The sequence below is a fragment of the Motacilla alba genome, chromosome 15, assembly GCF_015832195.1.
Source record: "Motacilla alba alba isolate MOTALB_02 chromosome 15, Motacilla_alba_V1.0_pri, whole genome shotgun sequence".
Classification (NCBI taxonomy): Eukaryota; Metazoa; Chordata; class Aves; order Passeriformes; family Motacillidae; genus Motacilla; species Motacilla alba.
Genome location: NC_052030.1, coordinates 10,827,527 through 10,848,152, shown reverse-complemented (window position 1 = coordinate 10,848,152; position 20,626 = coordinate 10,827,527). Strand labels below are relative to the sequence as shown.

General features: G+C 42.1%; 1 protein-coding gene across 2 annotated transcripts; it reads left to right on the top strand.

Annotated features, from left to right (window-relative positions):
- The first annotated feature begins 602 nt into the window (after positions 1–602).
- On the top strand, positions 603–20,546 carry BCL7A (BAF chromatin remodeling complex subunit BCL7A). Of its 2 annotated transcripts, XM_038152534.1 has the most exons (7): positions 621–855; positions 4,896–5,004; positions 8,568–8,649; positions 11,384–11,480; positions 13,199–13,366; positions 15,993–16,114; positions 16,944–17,258. In XM_038152534.1, exons 2-7 carry the CDS (start codon positions 4,970–4,972, stop codon positions 17,013–17,015), a joined length of 576 nt encoding a protein of 191 aa, XP_038008462.1. In that variant the 5' UTR covers positions 621–855; positions 4,896–4,969; the 3' UTR covers positions 17,016–17,258. The 2 variants fall into 2 exon arrangements, with proteins under 2 accessions (XP_038008461.1, XP_038008462.1); XM_038152533.1 differs by lacking the exon at positions 4,896–5,004 and having other exon boundaries at positions 603–855; positions 16,944–20,546.
- Positions 20,547–20,626: the final 80 nt, after the last annotated feature.

The following is a 20,626-nucleotide window of genomic DNA, read 5'->3' as shown; positions in this document are numbered from 1 at the left end:
TGGTAAAATGTACCTGTGCTGTTGATGTTGCTAGGCTGCATTGGTTTATCACAGAACCAATTTGGTTGGAAAAGATCTCTGGGCTACAAGCCTTGACCGGTGACCACCTTGTCAAGTAAACCACAGCCCCAAGTGCCACATCCAGTCTTTCCCTAAAGGTGAGGCGATTCCACCGCCTCCCTGGGCAGCTCTTCATGGCCCTTTAGAGTGGAGGCGAGCTGAAATCGGATAAACTTTCCAGTTCTGGGGTAACTTACGGCCTGAGCTCGGTGGAAGTGGGGAAAGAACGCTGTCTTGTGCTCGCTCCAGCGAACACTCGAGGAAAACCAGCGACGGGAACTCGGGCAGCCCCGCGCGCGGGGCCGGCGGCCGCCTCCGGGTTCTCCCCGGCGCGGGCTCCTTCTCGCCCGGCACCTCCTCCGCAGGTCCCCGCGGGGGCGGCTCGCGGTTCCGCGGTGTCCCCTCAGCCCCGACAGCCGCACGGGGGTCCAACCCCGCTCCCCTCCCTCACGCCCCGGCCGCTCTTCCCGCCACCCGCCGTCCCCTCACGGCGCCCGCCCCTCCCTTCCCCGCCGGTCCCGCGCGTGCGCGGAGCGCGGGCCCCGCCGGGCGGGCGGGCGGAGCCGAGCGGAGCCGCCGAGCGCAGCCGTGCCGAGCCCCGCGCAGCCCCGGCATTGTGCGGGCGGGCGCCCCGACACACGGACCGAGCCGCCGGCCGCGCCGAGCGCCGCGTTCCCCGCCGAGCCCGCCGCCCCCCAGCAGCATGTCGGGCCGGTCGGTGCGGGCCGAGACCCGGAGCCGGGCGAAGGATGATATCAAGCGGGTGATGGCGGCCATCGAGAAAGTGCGCAAATGGTGAGCGGGCCGCGCCGCGCCGGGACCCCGCGCCCGCGTCCCCCCGCGCCCCGCGCCGACCCCGCGCGGGTCCGGGGCTCGCCGGCGGCCGCGGGGGGCGGGGAGCCGGCGGCACCCAGCAGCCATTTCGCTCCGGCGAGTCACATGAAGGCGGCGGCGGCGTGTGAGGGCGAGAGGCGGCTCCATTGTGCGGCCGAGCCCCCTCCCCGCCGCCCCCCACCGCTCCCCGCGGACCCCGGCCCGCCGCCCTTCGCCGTGGGTCCCGGGCCGGGCGCCTCGGGCATGGGCGGGCGGCAGGGTCGGGCCGGGCGCCTCCCGCCGCCGGCCCCTACAAAGGGCCCGAGGAGCGGGCCCGGGGTGGCTCCGCCGCCCGCTCTTCTGGGTGGAAATAGTGCTCGGAGAAGTGTTCTGGAAAAAAAAGAAAACACGTTAAGATTACCCCTGTGAAGCTCCCGAGAGGTTATTTTTTGTCGTTGCCTGTTTGTGTATTGATTTCACCTCCCAAGTTCCCGGGGTTTGCGCGTAAAAGCGCAGCGAACCCGAGCGCGATCGTCTCCCACCGACGCTCCGGGAGAGAGCGCGAACTGCCCCTGGAACCTCTCTTAAACCATAAAATTAAAGGTTATACCCCGTGTAAAAGAAGTCCCTTTTGTTAGGCCTTCAACGCGTTTTGGCATTTCCCCGCTTTTGTCTTTTTTCCCCTGCTTTTGTTGGAAAAACCCACACGAGGTGTTTAAACAATACAGTACGGCGGTCGCCGCCGTGCTCTGCATGGTCGGTCCGGGGATTTGGGATGGCATAAAGAGCAGTGCCGGTGTGACTCCAGAGTGAATCTTTCTTCCAGCAAGTTGGCTGACTGTTCGGCAGTCTCTGTGCATGTGTCTTAAAATACTTTCTTTAAACATTTGGGATCCACGGGGAAATCCCTTGTGTTATTGTTACTGTGCATCACTCAGCTGGTTTGCAGCTTTGAAATCGAGGGGACGCTTCTATTGTCCTCCTCAGCTAACGCTTTGTTTTCGTTAAAAAAATAAAGAGCAAAATACAGAGTTGAACGTGTTGGTATTAGGGTGAAACGGATTGTTAAATTTTAAATGGCCCTGAGCACACGGATGGGCCCGTTGGCGTGGGCCGGACAAAGAATCGGGACGCGTGTCCAGGAGCGACGGGCACGGGATGGGGATTTCAAAGAATCCAGCCTTTGTGCAGGGAGCCGGAGCAGCCCCAGCTCCGCAGCTCGGCTGCTTTCAGGAACTCTCTTCTACTCGGGTGTTGTTTTTAAGTGCAGTTTGCTGACTGCTGGGCCGGCTTTGGAAGGTCAGAACAATGTGCAGCGGTGTGACAGGACTTTTGTTCCAGCCGGAGCGTGGTTGGATGTGTGGGACTGTTCTGGCTGTAGGTATTTCATTCATGAGCACAGCACGCTCCCTTTGAATCCTGGTTCGTGGAATTCAGAGAGGAGTAGAGACAGAAGCTTGGCCATTCAACAAAATACCTCATTTATTTATTTTTTTTTCTTGGCAAGGACTCTCTGCCATCGTGCCAGTTGCTATGGCTCTTTCTGTAAAACAGAAATCTTATGGTATAAATAGATTTCTCTACATTTTAACCTTCATGATCGATTGCTATAGAGGGTTCCTGTATAGTCATGCAGTGTTTCTGTTGATTATTGTCAGAAGTATTGATACAACTTTTTGCGGAAGTATTTACATAAAACAGCTTTCTTGTTTTTAAAGGAACCATAATTTGAAGGTGAATCTCATGGTTACCCCCCTCCACCTGCAGTCAAATACAGTGGGAAATTAGCTGGAGAGATTCTGTGTTTTGTGGTTTCAGTGTTTTGAGAAGACTTGGCTTGTTAAATTGAACTTTCCACACTAGCAATTCCTGCATCTTCAGAAGAGCCACATCGGCAATTTCCAAGTGTGCAGTTTCATTTGCATAATAGGAGCAATTTGTTGCCATCCACAGCTCTTCTGTGGAAATGCAGCCACTGAAAATTAAAATATCTTGTGTCCAGCGTTTCCTAGAACAGAGTTTTGTGAGACTTGTGTGCTCGGAGCAGTGCGTGCCAGGGATGGGCAGGGAGACAGACGGGGCTGGGAACTCATCCGAGCGCACGGTGGCTTTATGCAAGGCATTCTCCACCTGTGCAGGTGTGCAGCACCTTGCTGTGCTTGGTGCTCCTGAATCCCTGTGCTGCCACGTCTGTGAATGTACCTGCTGGAAGGCAGCTTCCATCAGGGCAGACTTTATTCCTCAGAAAATTGCTGTTCCCGGACAGCCAGCACTTGGATGCAGATCCTCTGTCTTCCTGTTGGTTCACAGAGCGCGTGGCACTTCTGGTTATTGCTGGAACTTAGTAGTAAACAGTGAAGTTGTTACGTTTTTATCTTGAGATTACTGTAACCTTATCTCCTTTGTTTAAACCACGCTCATGAATGAGCATCTGTTTTGGAAAACACGCAGCACGTGGCATACAGAATACATGGTTGCCTTGTGTTTGTGTGGCACAAATGTTAAATTTCCACAGTGAGAGAACAATTCTACCTTTCTTTAACAGTACTTAAAATTCTTCTGTCAGTCTATTTTAAAAAATCCTCTGAGATTATTTTGTCTCAGTTAATAGTACAGGAATTTTTTTTGTCTTTAAGGGTTGATAGGTACATGTGGATTCCAAGTGGGCTCTCAAGAAGAGAGGGGCAAAAACTATTGTGCCCTCAACCAGCTCTAGAAAAATACTGAAGGCACTCTTGGTTTTTGTCAAAGTCTGATTTATTAAATGAAGGAAAATACAGACATCTACTGAGAGACAAGGAATGAACGGGAGGAGAGTATAAGTGGTAGAATGTCTTGGGAGGCAGTGAAATAATTTCCATGGTACATAACACTGCTGGACTTTAGAGCAGCTCTGCAGACATGTAAGGATGGAGGTCTGATTCCAGACCTGGTGAGGGTAGGTAAGCCTGACTTTAGAGAAGGCAGCAGGAATTGGGAAATCCCACTGTGTTGCCTTCCCTTTGAATTGCAGTATTTCTCAGGAGTCCTTTGACCTTTTTCTGACCCATCAAAGCCCTGATCTGTCAGGTGATAACACCTTAGGAAGAAGAGGTGAACCTGGGCGACTGGTGAAAGTACCTGGAGAAAGTTGAAGGGAAAAGTCCCCACGGGCTGTTTTACCTGGTGCCATTGGCTGGGTTCCTGAGCTGTGGCTATTTAGGATTTCTAGGCAGTGCTGCTGTAGCTTTTCTGTTCACTGTCTCCATTCAGACTTGCTAAAATGCTTTTGTGTGGTATGTAATGCTTTGAGATTGAGTTTCTGCAGGTTTTTCTGCTCATGCCTCCTTCAAAGAGGCTTTTGCTCTAAAAAGGAGTCATGACACAGAACTCCTTGCCATGATGTCTTTGGAAAAAGGCTGTTTGCTACTCCCAGATCACTTCCCTGTCTGTGTTGGGTTTTCTCCTAAGACTGTGGTTCAAGCAGTGGCAGTTGAAGTAAAAATACCCAGTGTATGTGCAGGAATGCCCTGAAGTTCTCTAGTGGCCCAAACACGCCGTTACCATGCTTGAATAATCATACCTTTCTTTTTTCTGGCTTGTGATTATTTCTCTTGACTTCAGTGGAAGCTGAAGGTAGAGTTTTGGCATGTGTGAGCCATGGTTCTCTCTGCTGTGAGCAAGGTGCTTGTGGCCACGTGGAGCCAAGCAGGGCTTGCTTTAAGCTGTGTGTACACTACTGGGGACTCCCCAAATGTGCTCTACTTGGAGAAACCCAGAGAGAAGGTGTCTGCAACCACATATCCTTGTCCAGTCTCTCTACATGGCATTTTATTGTATTTGCAGCCTGTTCAATAAACACCATGTGTGTTTGGGGCTCCTTCACGTTAGTCACTAGACAAACATCTACTCAGCAGTAGGCGTGCTCGGAAAAGCAAGCCTACGCTTCAAAAAAATCAGTTTTTGTGCATCTGACAGCACTTTTTGTGTATAATAATGGCATATTCTTTCCCATCCCCTTTCTCTTTTGCTTGATCCCACAGGGAGGTCATAATTCTGTGATTTTCACCAAACTCTGTTGCAATGCAAGTGAGTGTGATGTGATAAATTCAGCATTATGACGTCACTTCGTGATCACCAGCAGAAGATGGGGTATGTGGGAGCAAATCCGTGTGTAAATGCAGCTCACTGTGATGAATGGTAGTCATGGGAAAAGGCCAGACAAGTGGGAAAGCCTTTCCTTGAGTGATATATTGGCAGTAAAGGCTTTCTGTGTCTCTGCCATCAAATGTTTCTGGCACTCACTGCTGCTGCAGAAGCTGCCTTGACACTTTCTGTATAAGTGTAATATACACTGTTGTGTTTGCTCACCCATATATTACTTTTTCACGTGGAATCTGATGTTCATCTGTGGAGCTTTAGTGTTATTAAACAAAGTATAAATATATTTGAGAGTCTTGGGTTATTTAGCATGGGGAATTGGGTATATAATGATGTACGTTCTGAGATATTAGTATGCCTCAGGCATAAGCACTGAAGAAGTGTTGATACTAATGGTTACCCTTTGTACCCTTGGCTGTCCTTTAAATGCTGTGCAGATATAGTTCAGAATTTAAAAATGCTTTTACACGATTTCAGATAAATGTAAAGGTTTCTTCTGTTGCACTGATTAGTTTCTGAATTTACTAGAACTAAAATACTGAAGATACTTCTCAGTGTGGAAGATTAAAAGAAAAAATATTATTATATATATTTCAGTTTTGCCATTTTCTGTTGTTACTCCTGAGTCATTCATGGAGAAACAGGAGAGCTTTGAAAACAGGCAAAATGGGTTTTTTTGTAAAACTGTGGAGTTTATCAGCTAGACATGGACAAGTAAAGTTGATAATTGCCACATTTTTAGTCTGATAAAGTGTCATGTTGATGGTGCTCCATTAGCCATCTTTTCCAATCCAACAGAGACCAACCTACAGAGAATAACAGGGGATGGTGCAATTACAGATAATGCTCAGTCACCACTTGTCAAAGGTGGAGTTGAGTGATGAGGGTGGAATTCTGGTCAGGATCTTGGGGTGGGTGGGTGCAGCAGACAGGAAAACAGGTGAAGAAACTATTCAAGGTTTCACAACAGACTGAGCACAAGAGTTCATGAGTTCCTCATTCCTGTTCCAGCACTGGGCCAGTGAGGATCTTCTGTGATTTGTGCAGCATTTCCCAAACTCGCTGCCATGGGCAGCATCAGTGAATTGTCAGCTCTCACTGAGTGGAAAGTCCCTGATCAGCAGGTTGGGGTGGTGTCTTTGCACAAAAGATTAAAAAGTGAGTGTTCAGAGTAGAAGTGGGTTTGGGGTTTTTGTTTGCTTGTTTGGATTTTGGGTTTTGTTTTGATATGGTAAGGCAGTAAGTATTACAGATAATATTCTAAGCTTAATTTGCAATAAATGTCATAAATCTTGAAATTATTTTACCCTGTTGATCTTAAATGTCTCAAAGTCATTGCGTTTTTTTGTTAACAAATTTGTGTTTGTGCTGCCAATGCTTTTAATAAGTTTTAGAGGAGGTTGTCTTCTTTTTTTTTCTTATTAATACTTTCATGGTCTTAAACTGTCAATACTGTAAATACTTACTCAAGTAAAATATTTGCATAATAGCACTGTGATGTTGGGTTTTCTTTTTAGCCAGAAGTGTTTGCAGGACTGGGATGTTGGTGTACTTCCATCACAAAATATTCTTATTCCCGTTGTTGTCTGAATTACTGTGTATTGAAATCAGTTTAAAAATCCCTAGAGCTGAGGGTTATCAAAACTTAAAGTGGTAAGAAGCTCAGAAGAGTTAAAATGTCAGGGCTAACTTTAATACTAGAAGGAAAAAGTTACTAATATAGGTTTCCTCCTGTGTTCTACAGTCTGTCCAGTGAAGATGCTGTGTGAGGCTGCTTTGAGATGCTAACAGGTATCTTGAACTTTTGGTTTTCCAGTGCAGCATCTCTAAGTAATATTTTGCTGTAGGAAAAGACTAAAATCTTGATTTTTTAAAAAAAGCATTTATTCACCTCTCCCCACACCCAAAACAAAAGCCCAGCTGGTTTTATTTCCATAATTTCAAAGGTTTTCTTAAGTAGAAATAAATCTAATTTGTCTTGTATCCTTAAAAAACCCCAAATTATATCATGATCATCTCTTCACAATTAAGTATGCTCTCATTATTGACATGCCCTCATCTCCACTGTCATTTTTATCACATGTAGAGCTCCAAATTAGAGTGGAATTGGATTTTGACATACTTTAGCCACCTAGTGTACTCAAATGGCTGTGTCTAAACACATTGAGGGAACACTGCTCCATGGAGAGCTGTCAGAAAGAAATGAATTTGAAATAGTTTTGGACTTTAATTAAAATATCATTATGGACAGAGCCAAAATATATCAAATAGTCATATACAGTTTAGTTTTGCTTTTGTTCTTAATTAAACAAAAAAAAATGCCTCTTCTAAAGGAAAAATATAAGATTGGCTTTGGTAGCTAAAACAAATAGTCAGGAGGATGTTTGTGACATTTGTACAGTGGGGCTGCTTTTGATTCTGGAGGCCCTTTCTAAAAATGGAGCTATCACAGATATATAAATATATCTATTTGGAGTCACATCCAGCTTCTCCCATCCTGCAAAGAACATTTTTTTATTTTTTTAATCTATAACTGGATCCCAAATCTATTATTTAAATGTGTTTATGGAAAAAAAAAAAAAAAAAAAAAGCCTGAGATCTCATGCCAAATTAATTTCAGATGTTCCTGAATATTTAATGGAATCGGTCTTTGTTGTTAACTTTTAATCGATCCATTTGCAGAGCTGCATTGCAAACCCAGGAACCAGCAGTGGTAATCTGTGACCTGAAAACTGATCCCAGAAACGTGATGAAATTTCTCTGGCATTGTGGACCTTCTATAAATCCCTGATGTGCAGAGCTCAAGGAGTGCATCCCTCAGCCGAGCATCCCTCTCCACCCCAGCCCTGGGAGCCCCAGGCGGAGCTGCCCTGCAGCCACATTTCCTTCCCCTTTTGTCAGTGTCACCATTCAGGCTGGCAGGGTGTGCACACAGCAGCCCAGACTGTGCTTTCCCCTCTCTGCTAGGCTCAGCCTTGCCTTCCCCCAGAGCTGGGCTCTCCAGAGGCTGCCTTCTGCACCACGGCACCGATTGCTCCCTGTGAGGCTGTTGGTCCTACAGCTGGAATTGCAGAGCTGTCTGTCAGGGGTGTGGAGTGAGCATTAAATTGCCAGCAGCAAATTTCTGCCCCCCAAATAAACCTCAGATGGTCAAAATGCATCTAGATTCCTAATCCCATTAAACAGCTTCATGACAATCAAAACACACTGGTCCGTCTAAACCCTCTTCTGCTGTCTAGAAACTGAAGTGAAAATTGTAGGCATTAAATCTGCATTTTCAATTGCTGTTCTTCTTAACTTTATCTTTAATCCAGATCTTATTACTGCTACTGCAGTTACTCACCCAGTCAAGTAACAGCCCTGAGAAATCTGGAGGTTAGCAGTGCTCTAGCAAGTTGTGAAATGCAAAGAACAATTTGCACAATGCAGTGCTAAAGACGATGTAATAGAGATCATCCTACTTAATAGCCTGTTTAAATTCTTGACAACTTACAATAGTAGATCACTCTCTTCTGAATCTGAAGTTTAACTTCTCCTGCATTGTAATTTTGTAGGGAGAAGAAGTGGGTGACAGTTGGCGACACATCCCTAAGGATTTACAAATGGGTACCAGTAACAGAGCCTAAAGTGGATGATGTAAGTATCCTGCAGTATCTTGCTTTTTCCAGATGTAGATGCTCCTGTTTAGGCAAAGTCAAAAGAAATACTCTTTGATTTTCATTGAGCCTTTAAGCTAAGACTGGTGTGGGTCTTGGAAGCTCCAGGGGAGTGTTGATCTCTACAGCAAGTGATGTGGATGGGCGAGTGTGTGACAGTCTCCCTGGAGTCAGCTGGGATCAGTTCTCAGATAACTGTTAAACATGCAGCTGAAACTGAGTTTGAAACCTTTAACTAACTGGAAGGCAGGGAGGGAAGGTTATGACATGGATTATTTTTCCCCTCTTTCTGCCTGGTGATTTAAAGAAGGCAGCTGGTTTGGGACAGGGCAGAGAACATATTCTATGTGTGCATCACTGCTGTTTTGCTCAAAACCAGGTGGAAAGCACTTGACATGAGTGTAGGACTATCCTGTGGAGCTGGGATCACCTGTATTAAGATGTCCAGCCAGATAATACAGCAGCACACTTTGTCATGTGTGTTTTCTCTTGACAAATGTTCTGTCTGTGCATCCTGTTTATGTTGTGTGCTCTGTCTGTGTGGCATAGAAATGAGTGTAAAAATCAAAGTTGTTAGGACTTAAAAATTGGTTTTTTAAATGATCATTGCTCTCATCTTATAAATTGTAATATTGTGATAGAGAGAACACTAACCCATGATACCACAGTAAATTAATGACACAACAGAAAACATATCCTAATGTTTGCTACTCTTTCCTTGGGCTGTCATGTGCTTTTACTTTACCTGAAATATGAGTGAAGATCTGTTTGGAAGAAAACTTCTGTATTAATAGATGTGTAAAATGATGTTTTTTCAGACAAGACAGTGTCATGACCTTGTCTTACTCAGACTCCAAATTTAAGACCTATTTTTTTTTTTATTAGGATTGCTTTAACTGAGTTTGTTTCTTTCTGTGCTTTGGTTGTCCCACACATTTCAGGGACTGTCAGAGTTGTGGTAAACCTCAGGGGTTCTTCCAGTGCTTGGGCAGCATCTCTCTGAAGTTCCCCATTGGGAATTGGGAAACCTGTCCGTTCTTTTGAGTTGTCAAATGTTTAGTCTTGATTTTATTATTTATAGTACATAGTGAGGGGAAATTGTGCTGTGACAGGGAGTGCAGGGTTTAGGATATTTAGGATCAGGGCTTCTGGCAGTTGTTTTCCTGCTGTTCAGCTGGAAAACATCATCCTGCTGCCTGCAGGATGGGTGCTGTGGGACTGGGCAACAGAATTTCTAAGTGAGCTTCTGGAGGAATTCTCAAGGTCACTGCTACCCAAAGTCAGGTTCTCTGTTATGAAGAATGGGTTTATATAATGGTTTCTATGTGCAGACTTTAATTGTGCTTTCTAAGCCATCATCTCTAGGTTGAGGCTCCAGATTTGCTGAAATTGGGACATTTGTTTAAGACCAGTTATGCTGGTGTCCTACAGTCATGTTCTTTTTCTTTCAAGTAGAGGCTGTTGTGCAGCTGCGGTTGTTGCAGGCTTGATGTTGGCAAGGTTTCTGTCCTGCTGCTCTGAAAGTTCTCACAAATGACACAAGCACGTAGATTTTATATAAATATAATTTATTTACATAAATTATCCCTACCTGGCATATAAGTACCAGGTAGGGGTAATTTTGTCTATTCAGTTTTGTCGTGGACATCCTTTTATATCCAATTTCATCCACTCTGAAGGACCAGACAGTATATTTGCTTTTCACTAAAATAGGGGAATGGTACCTTCCCCTATTTCAAGTGGAAGTTGCCTTTGATTTTGGTGAACAGAAATTAAATTACTTCCCTCCTCACGTGTTGCTCCTTAGAGACTTTGACATTTCTCTGCACCACAATTAGCTTGGCTCTTCCTCCTCCTGGTTGTGGAAGGCTGTTCTGGATTTCACCACTCTGATGGTTAAACCTCTTTAAAAAACACCTGTCAGTTTAAATTGCTCACAGTCACATTCAGTGTTTCTTTTTGTGGCAAAAGTGTTGTTTTTACCTTTAAAAAACAACAAAACTGAACCTGAGAGAGATCGTGACCCCTCTGACCTCTCATTTTGCAAAGGTAAAGAAGTCCTTGTGCTCTCATCTGTTTCATGCATCAGCAAGTAAAATGTGGCTTCTCTAAGTAAAAATACAGTTTAGAAATAAGCTTAATAATTAAAATAGAGGGGAAGGTCCCTCCAGATGTCACTTGTTGAATTTCTTCTGCAGTCTTAGACAGTATTTGATTGTGGTTCAGTTCCTTCCTTCACTGGAGGGCGGTCTCTGTCCAAAAGGGTGGGCTCAGAGCATTCTTCCTGGAGTCAGGCTTTGAATTGTCTCCTCAGCAGGCAGGATCTCCACAAGCAGTGCAGCTGGCTCTTCTTCCTGTGAGTCTGATTACGTCAGCTCCTAATTGCAAATGCTGCATCCCTTAGCAGGCACAGATTCCCCACGTGATGGATGCCAGGGTCCCTTCCTTTGTTTCCATGCTGGTGGGCTGGGAGCAGGTTGGGACCCACAGCTCACGCAGGGCTTGTGCTCTTTGGTTTAGGTCAATCTGATTTTTCTTAATCCATCTTTCAGCTTTAATGAAGAAACAGCATTAGTTGTAGAGGAGGAGGAGGTTTCACTTGAGATTGTGAGCTGTTCTTGCAGAAGTGCTGAGTGGGGAGGGTTTTACACAGCAATTGGGATTTCTCTGCATGGCCATAGTCTCATTTGTGTGTGGTGCCTTTTGTTTTTCAGAAAAATAAGAATAAGAAAAAGGGCAAAGATGAAAAATGTGGCTCTGAAGTGACCACTCCAGAGAACAGCTCCTCCCCAGGGATGATGGACATGCATGGTGAGTGGGAGAAGGTCAGACCCAATTCCCCTCTTGCACTGCTGTGAGAGTGTAAACCAACAGCCTCACATTCTCCACCGCTCTGATGTGTGGACTTGCATCAAAATGGAAAACACCATCAGATACTCACTTGGTACCTTGGACTTCTCTTCTATGGGTGTACTAACAGTTGTTTAAATGCCATTTATATATGGGCTATGAGTGTAAGGGAAAAAATTGTTAGTGGAGTGAAATATGAAAATAAAATTAGAAATATCTACCATTCAAAGCGCTGCACTCAGGCACAGTAATACCTCAACAGAGTTTGCTGCTTGAAGAACCAAAAATCCCCCAAAGGCTCAGTGGGACCTACTATAATTTAGGCAGGTTTTGTACTTATTAACTCTCTTACTGATTAAGGTCAAGAGAATTCTGCAAGAGCCAAGAAAGCAAGCTCTGGTTCTGTGGTGCCTTTCTTCTGCTGCAGCTTAATGAAATTAACTGCTCAAGAAAACATTTTTTGTTTGCCAGTCAGGCACTATGAGGTCAATTTTATTTCACTTCAATTTTTTTTTTAAATGTGACTTTTGAGTGTTAGCCTGGTGTTTATTACAGAGCAGCTTGCACAGCTCAGCTCTGCTTCAGGTTTTTACCTTCTGGGTGTTTGGATAACAATTATGGCTGAGAACACAGCACTGTTCGAGCTGATAAGAGAGGATCACTTTTTAGTGGGTTGTAAATTTTTAATTTCAGTTGTATTTGCATTTGTGCTGCCTCATGGTTGCTTTTTGCAGTGCTGACAGCAAGTGTGGTCTTGCAGTTAAAGGAATGAGCAGGGGTTTTGCAGGTCTGGATTCATTTTTCATCTATTTCAAACCTTTTAACTTTTGCCTTGGTCAGAGCATTTAATTTTTTTAAGTCTTGATTCTTCCATCCGTGAGGTGAATGTACTACTTGCTTTTTTATCACTTATCACCCGTGTTTTTAACTATACAATTCTAATTTAATTCATAATATTTTGCAGGGTTAGTTTTCTTTAGGGAGCAGGATCTTCCCTCTTGGTTATCCAGGGATGTTAGTCCGGCTTAATGGAAGTTGCACCCCAGTGCTATGTGTAAAATAACAGCTGAGCTACTTAAACCACTATCACAGGGAGAGGGCTCAGGCAGAATATTTCCTGTTAACTACAGATCTGTGCTGCAGAGGATTACTGGGATCCAAGCCTTTGAGGGCTAGAGAATATTCTGGACAATTATCACTTAGAAACTGTTGATATTGGGAGTGGATGTTGCATTTCACCTTTAAGAGCTTTTAGGTTGTTGGGTTTTTTTGACCTTCAGGACTCAATTCAAAAATATCTGCTTATCTGAACATTGGAGTGATGGGTATTTGGAAAGCTGCAGCATGAACTCGCTTAGCCCTGTGTTATATGAGATTGCCACTTGGGTTGATCTGGTTTACTCATATTACAAAATTCTGGGTTCTTTTGCATCAGATCTGAGTAAAACACTCTTTGTTTTAATGTATAAAATTAGAATTAGATTTTTAGTAACTGCTTGAAAACTCCTTAGGCTGCTGTGGAAAGAAGTTGGATGTGTAGTGTGAGTCTAAATGATTGGACCTGATCCCTAATGAGCTAAATTATATCACGCGTTATCAGGGAATAATATGAAAGCATTAAGGTGTGCTTTGTATCTTGTCAAATCAAACGTGGTTGGTTTTCACTCTTCTGTTCACAGATGACAATAGCAACCAGAGTTCAATAGCTGATGCTTCTCCAATAAAACAGGAGAACAGCAGTAATTCCAGTCCAGCACCAGAGCAGAACTTGGCAACACAAGCAGACGGCACTGAAGTCAAGTCTGACGAAACTCAGGCAGAGGCAAAGGAGCAGCCTGGTTCAGAAGGTGAGCTGGAAGGGCCATTTGAAAGCCAAACAAAAAAAGTTATCCTTTAGTATGTTATTTATTTACTTATCCACTTTAAGAACTGGAAAATAATAATTTGAAAGAGATGGTTTCTGAATTCTCTGCGTTTATGTGAAAAGGGGCCACAATTTCTCTGACCTACTGGTGATCTTTCATACAACTGGAAAGGTCACACTGACATTCAGGGGTCTTTTCAGAGAGAAACAAACAAAATACTGGTTTATTATTCTCAAATCTCAGTCTTGAAAGAATAAATAATTTAAAATAATCTTTGAAATGGCTGCTACCATGTAATCACACACGTCCTGGAAGGTATTACTTTGTGTAGATCTCTGGAAGTTGATGCCCTAGTGTGACAGTAAAATGTAGATGAGATACTTTGAAATTGCTTTTTTAATTTTGTAAACTATAGTGCAAGCTTTCTTTTCTCTTAACCCTGCTTGCTACTTAGTCAGAAGCTAGCTCTGAGTTCTGTCCTAATTTTCTGGAAGCATTACAAGATTCTATTGCAGTTGTGGACAGATTAAAAATACATGTGGGTTAAGGGATTGTTCTGACCCTCACTCTTGAAATGGTATTTTGGGTAATTGAAACACGCTCTGTATTTATATTCTTGGGAAGATAACTTTCTTTGTCCTATTATAACAGATAAAAGATGTCCTTAACACCATTCTAACGATTTGGTTGTGGAATTCTTCCCATACCAAAGCAATTAAATTATGCCCTCCTGATTTAGTTCTTCACTCAGTAGATCCACTGACCAATTTAAATTTAGACCTTTTATCTTGGTAATGCCAGAGTGGTCAAATATGTTAAGTGTTGTCATTGTTAACTGGGGTTAAAATTTGACAACAGATCCTCCCCAAATTGGAATAAATCAGAGCACCATTTCCTTCAAAGAAGATCTCCACTTGCATATTTGGCCACAGTAAAGAGTAAGGATTTACTTCTTGGTCTAATATTGTCTGAACTTGCTTTGTGAAGCTGTTGCATAGCATGCCTTGGTTAAATTTAGGTTCAGGGAAAATCATACCAAGTCCTCTGGATTAAGAGCCAGGTATTGTAAAATGAAAGGGAGACATAATGAGAAAAAAATCCTGTTATTAATGCAGGGGTTTTCAGTTGGTTAAATGCTGTGTTAAACAATTTATTAAACATTTATCTACCTTGTTGTGATCAGTCAGAGCCCTGCAATTGGGACATTATTCAGCTGGACAGGGTTAATGACCTTGCCTGTCTGTCTCATGTTACTCCACTGAAATGAGGGAGGTTCCTGTAAGCCACTTTGTGTGGTCAGAAGTGCTTAATGAGGAATAAAATAAACCAGGTGGATTCAGAGCACTCTGCTGCGTGAACAAGTCCTGCAGGCATTGGAATAGCTTGAGGCTTGGTGGTTTCAGGTGGGGATCCCCTTGCCCAAAGGTCAGCAGCAGGCTGAGTGTTTCATCAGGAGCAGCAGTGATGAGCTGGGGCTGGATTTGTCACAGGGAGATGGGCACATGGCCAAGTGCTCCTCAGCTCAGTGGGGGCTGAGAGATACACAGCAAAAATCAAAACTCAGATTTCTTTGGACCCTTGGGACTTGTTTCTTTATCAGCATGAAGATGTTTTTCTGGTGAGACATGGACAGGAAAAGGATTCTGCCCGAGTTCACTGAATGTGGTCTTTGAGATGCCCATGATGGGCATCAGTTTGTCTGGAATTCAGAAATGCTTGTGATGCTTTTTATGCAGTACACCACAAAAATATCCATTACTCACTGCTTATGGCATCTTCTTTGATCAAAACTGTCCAACAATTTTGTTTGATCTTGCGTTTCTCTTAATATGGAATAAATTCATATAATCTTTGGGTCAGGGATCTAGGAATGCATTTTACATGCTGCTGTCCCCTGTTAAAATAAATGGGTGCTTTAACCTTGAGTTTTCTGTGAGTCTTGTGTGGAGAGAGAGAAGGGTTTTAAAAACAACCAACCAACAAAACAACCCACCAAAAACCAAAAAACAAACAAAAAATACCCCACAAAAAACAAAAACCCAGCAAAAGCTGAAAGCAAGTAACAGCTGAAGGACTTCTTTGCACCTGTCTACCAGAATTAAAAATTTAGTGGTTAAGCTAGTTAGCTGAATTTCTAAATTCTATCTCAAATATCTTACCAAGCAAAAAAATAAAGGATTTTAAATATATGGCTGAATTTTGATTCAGGTGACTTAATTCTCTCTGCTTAGCCACAAGTTTTTAGATCCATTAGTTGTAACACTTCAGCCTTTTGCTTCTGCTTTGAAGGAATTCCCTCGCAGTCCAGACCAGTTTGCTGAGGGCTCAGACATCCTCTTTGAGGCTGTGCAGGAGCTTGGCTCCCTCTAGGGTCTGATCCCAGGGTCTGTGCTCCAGCAGCAGGAAGGAAAAACTCAGGCAGCAGCTGGGTTGTGATCCTGGAGTTTGAGCTTAATTCAGAATATTCATACACTTGTGTGTGTTTTTATTAATGGTACAGTGTGGGTGAAATGGATGTGCTGGGCATGTTGCTGATGGCAATATATCCTGGAAAGCTCCTGCTGAAAGCTTTCATTTATTTGCTTAAAATGATTTCTTGTCATTTCAGATACCTCTGATGAACAGAATTCACAGTCTTCAATGGAAAATTCCATGAATAGTTCAGAGAAAGCAGAAATTCAGTCCTCTGGAGAAAATGATTTAATTACAGAGGCATCTAAAAACTCTCAGGTAACTTTAAATGCAGTAGTCCAATTGCATGGATCTTGGAAAAGTTCATTTTTAGTTAAAAGCAAATATAAGGAGGACAGTTGTGTATTTCTGTTAATTTCCAAAGTGAGGACAGTAAAGCAGCTGTAGAATATTAAATGTGCCTGTGCCTGGTTTTGTGGTCCAGGTGAGGGGCTGCTTGAATCTCACAGAATTGGAACAGTAAAACCAGATTGGTCCGATGGATATCTTGGTTTCTTAAACCAGACCATGTTTTTAAGTGAATATTAACATTTTACATTAATAAATTGCTTGGAACAAACCTACTGGACCCTTTGAGGACCATTCAGAAGTAGAACACCTTCTCTAAAGGTAAATGTTTATGGCAGTTAGGAGTTAATTTGTGGATGCTTGGGTGTTTATTTACTTACTGAAACACTGAAAAATTCTGGGTGGGTGGGAGGAAGAAATTATCCTTGTAGTTGTGCCCTTCTCAGGGCAGGACAAGTGCAGATTCTCAGGCAGAGCCCTGCTCCTCCTGCTTTTCCTGTGGGTCCTCAGTTTCAGTGCATCCTCCATGGAGGCTTTCCTTGGAATATTCACTGTGGGTTTTAGCCTGGAACTAGAATTTTGCTCCTTGTAGATGACAACAAGTGCAAAGCTGCTGAGGTAAGATGTAAGTAGAGGAGTGATTTGAGGCAGCGCTGGGACATGTTGTGGCATCCAGGGATGCTTTGTCTGGGACACATCACACGCTGGGGAATTGGTTGGTGCTGTGTGTTTGATGTTTGTGGTGCCTGAACTTCAGTGCAATGATAACGTGGCTGTTTTTCTTTTCCCCCTCATTAAGGACTCTGAAGGAGTGCCACCTTCTAAAAAGATGAAAGTAGAGGCTTCCCAACAAAATGTTGAAGAGATTTAGACTATAGATTTTTCTGGTCAGTTTTTATGTAAGGTACATCAGTGGGCTTAATTATAGAACAACCTTACTTAAGCATCTTCTCTTGGATGAGGACAGAACTCCTAACTTTTCAAGTTACCAAGCAAAAATCCAAGAAAGCCTAACAAAGGTTTAACTTCTCAGACACTGAAAACTTTTTCCTGTGAAACAAACATTGAGAACTTTTAAGTTACTGTCTCTGAATTGGTTGGAGTAAACAACTCAGGAGGGGTCTACGCACTGTTTCTAAAGTCAAAATTACAATTATGTTGCTGCTGTATTTTTTTTTTCATTTCTCTATTTAACATTGTAAGATATTTAAGGATGGTACAGGTCAGGTATTAGCTTTCATGTGAAGTTCATTGTTCTGGCGTGATGTCTGCTTTTGTTTTGTGCCTTGTGTTCTGAAAACAGTGCTAACTTTTAAAAGTTGTTTTGCAACTGTCTCCTTTGCAAAGTGGCCTATGTTTGCATAATGCCATGTAGTAAGGCTTTTTTTTTTTTTTTTTTTTTTTGTTTGGGGTTTTTGTTTCGTTTTTAAGTTTTAAATCCCTGGTGCTTAAATTTTTAAACAACTACAAATCAGGAAGCCATTTTCACTCTTGGAGTCCAAGGAGAAAAAGGAGCTTGATATTTTATTTTAGCAGCTATAGTGGAGATCTTTTATTGAATGCATGGCATTCGCAACTGTAAATTTGGTCTTCTAAATACTTAACTTCATCAGAAGTTAACATGATCTGTTTACCATTTATAGTCCAGATCTGAATAGATATTATAACACAGGCACTTAAAATACTTACGTATTAGGTCCAGATCTCTGTACTGGGTACAACTTGCTTTACAGGAAAGTTCCACTATGTACATAAATAGGATCAAAGGGATTGATGCACAGTGAGTTTATTTTCAATTGGTCTTTTTTGATATCATGTTTTCACTGAACTGGATTTCATTGTACTGTTTCATTATGAGATGTTTACTTCTATGTTCCAGGAAAATACTGTACTGGGGGGGGTTCCTTATTCTCTTTCAGCAAGTCTTGTAAATAAGCCTTGTTGTTTCCATAGTCCAGTTCCTAACTCCAGTTAGGAATGTTCCTTCTCTTCCAATTAACGCTGAAGTGTGCTTATGCTAACTAAACTAATGGAAAGGCACAAGGTAGGTGCAGCTCCCCTCAAATTCCTGGCAAGCAGAAGTGTGGAACCATCTGCATCAGGTCACGAGGGTCTGGTCTTCCAGTGGTATTTGTACTTCCAGGGAATAAACCCTGATCTCCCACTTCCATGCACACTCATCCATCCATGTGTCCATCCGTGCTGCTGGATCGGGCCCTTGCTCTGTCTTCTCCTGCTGTGGGAGATGGAACTTGCAATTTCAAATATGATCTCACAGCTCTGGAAATGGTTGAGTGTAGTTTGTAAGCTGAAAAAAACTGTAAATACTTTTTTAGATAAAAAAAAAATAAAGAAGAAGTTGCTTCCAGTTGATAAGGTTTTTTTCATAAATTAGGTTTGTGAAGCTTATATAGGTCTGAATTCTCCAATAGTGAAAATGGCTTGCACTTAGACTACTGCATTAAGATTGCAATTACCACTTTATTAGGAAAAATAATGAGGAACTGGGGGGAGGGAAAAGGGGAGGGAGGAGTGGGGAGCCAATACTGACCTTCCATAAGATGTTTGTAGGATTGAACCCCAAGTAACCTATGACACTCAACTTTTCCTTTATGTTGAAATAAAACATTTTGGATTTTAACTGAATAAAATTTGATTGCAAATCATTCATGAAAACAGCGTGCTCCCTAATAAGATTTTGGGATTTCTGCTCTGATCATGAAGTCCATTAACATTCTGAAAATAAGGAAATGAGGAGCCAAAAACTGAATTTGCACAATATATGCAATGAAACGGTAGAATTCTCTCTTGAATTGTGTGTATGCCTAAAATGTGGATAACTGGTCCATGATGATTGATTTGTATGTATATTACATTCAGATTTAAGTGATATTTTGTGAGAAGTTCTATTGATATATTAAATGGGCAAATCTAGAAAGATTCAAACTTTTAAATATTTTTGATTTACTAACTTTTCATTATTCTTAATGCTAAAACAAAACAAATTGATGCCACCTTTGACAAGTAGTCGTGTTTACTAATCCCTCCCTTCAGGTGCATCGCAGCAAGTTTTTAATTTTCATTTTGTAGACGTTTCCAAGGGAGTAAATAGACTTTTCATTTAGGAACTAATTCCTGTACTTTAGGAAGAAATAAAATATATAAATAGCACTAAAAATACCTCAAATTTTTCATTAGATAGAAACATTTATTGGCATTATTGACATCAACCAGGTTTAATTACAAACTTCCTTTTCTCTCCTGTGGCTTCTGCTCAGAACTGTTCATTGTTCTGTGGCTAATGAGACAAGGCATCATAACCATCTTCCTAGAGGCTTTATTTCTGAGGTAGAAATCCTTTATTTACAGCTTCTACAGAATGCATTCAGATCTTTTATTTTAACCAGAGATTCTAGTGACAACAGACAACTGAACAAGCAGATAGATTTGGGTTCCTTAGACCTGTTATTGTCAGTCTCTGAAGGAAGAGACTTTGACATTATCTGGTATGAAGAAATCCAAAATAGTGTATAAGACTGTTATTAGTCTTTTTTTGAAGTGCCTGATAACATTTATGGGCCAACGGATGTGATTGAACACATTTTAATGCCAGAAAGTACAGATGGGACCAAACCAGAACATGGAATTCAAATCCACTGAGGTTTGAAACCAGATCTAAATCCAGCTTTTTTTGGCTTGGACCTATCTCTACCCAAAACTTGTTTTATGAACTCACTGTAAAAGGGTTTATTGAAAGCATTGAGAGGTGGAGCAGGAGGAGAGATGTAATTTTTTTCAAGATAACTGAAAGTTCTCATACAGCTGATGTTTTAGAAATAGTGCAAATATCAAGAAGTGCTTCCTTGCTACAATGCTGAATGTTGGAGCTTCAGTTACAAATAAATAAATAAAAAAAATTAACAAAAAATATGAAAAAAAAAAAAAAAAAGAAACTAGAAGCAAGCAAGTAATTTAGCTGAGTTTGTGGAACACGTGGGAAGGCCTTCCGGATAATCGATTTACTCAGCCAAACATTTTATAGCAGAACTATTCCTTGGAATTTTTATGCTTGGGAAAGTAGTTGTTAAACATTCCAAAAAGTGCTGGCACTTACAAAACAACAACAAAAAATAAAGTCAACAAGGCAGTATAAAAATATCGGTTTTGGGTGGCTATCTTCATACATAAGCATTGTCATGTTTTGGAATGTTCTTTATCTCTAAGGGCCTGTTAGAAGGTGTAAAGAATTTTGTTTTCTTCAATACCTAATCGTTTTCCATCTTATGATTTGTGTGTGTGTGTTGTACAGCAGTATAATTTTTCACTTATTTATTCCATCGGTAGTTATGGTTTGTACAATGTACAATGGTTTCATTTCAAAATAAAATAAAAAATCACAACATGAATGCTGTGTGAATAATTTTTATCAAGAAACCTAATCTCAGTTTGGTTCGTTCTGGTTTTTTTATTTTTTTAATTTGC

What these genes read in the sequence shown, in the direction of transcription:
- BCL7A (XM_038152533.1), top strand. Translation starts at nt 764, where the DNA reads ATGTCGGGCCGGTCGGTGCGGGCCGAGACCCGGAGCCGGGCGAAGGAT. An exon ending in ATCGAGAAAGTGCGCAAATG is followed by an intron (nt 856 to 8,567) that starts GTGAGCGGGCCG and finishes GTAATTTTGTAG; the next exon opens with GGAGAAGAAGTGGGTGACAG. An exon ending in CAGAGCCTAAAGTGGATGAT is followed by an intron (nt 8,650 to 11,383) that starts GTAAGTATCCTG and finishes TTTGTTTTTCAG; the next exon opens with AAAAATAAGAATAAGAAAAA.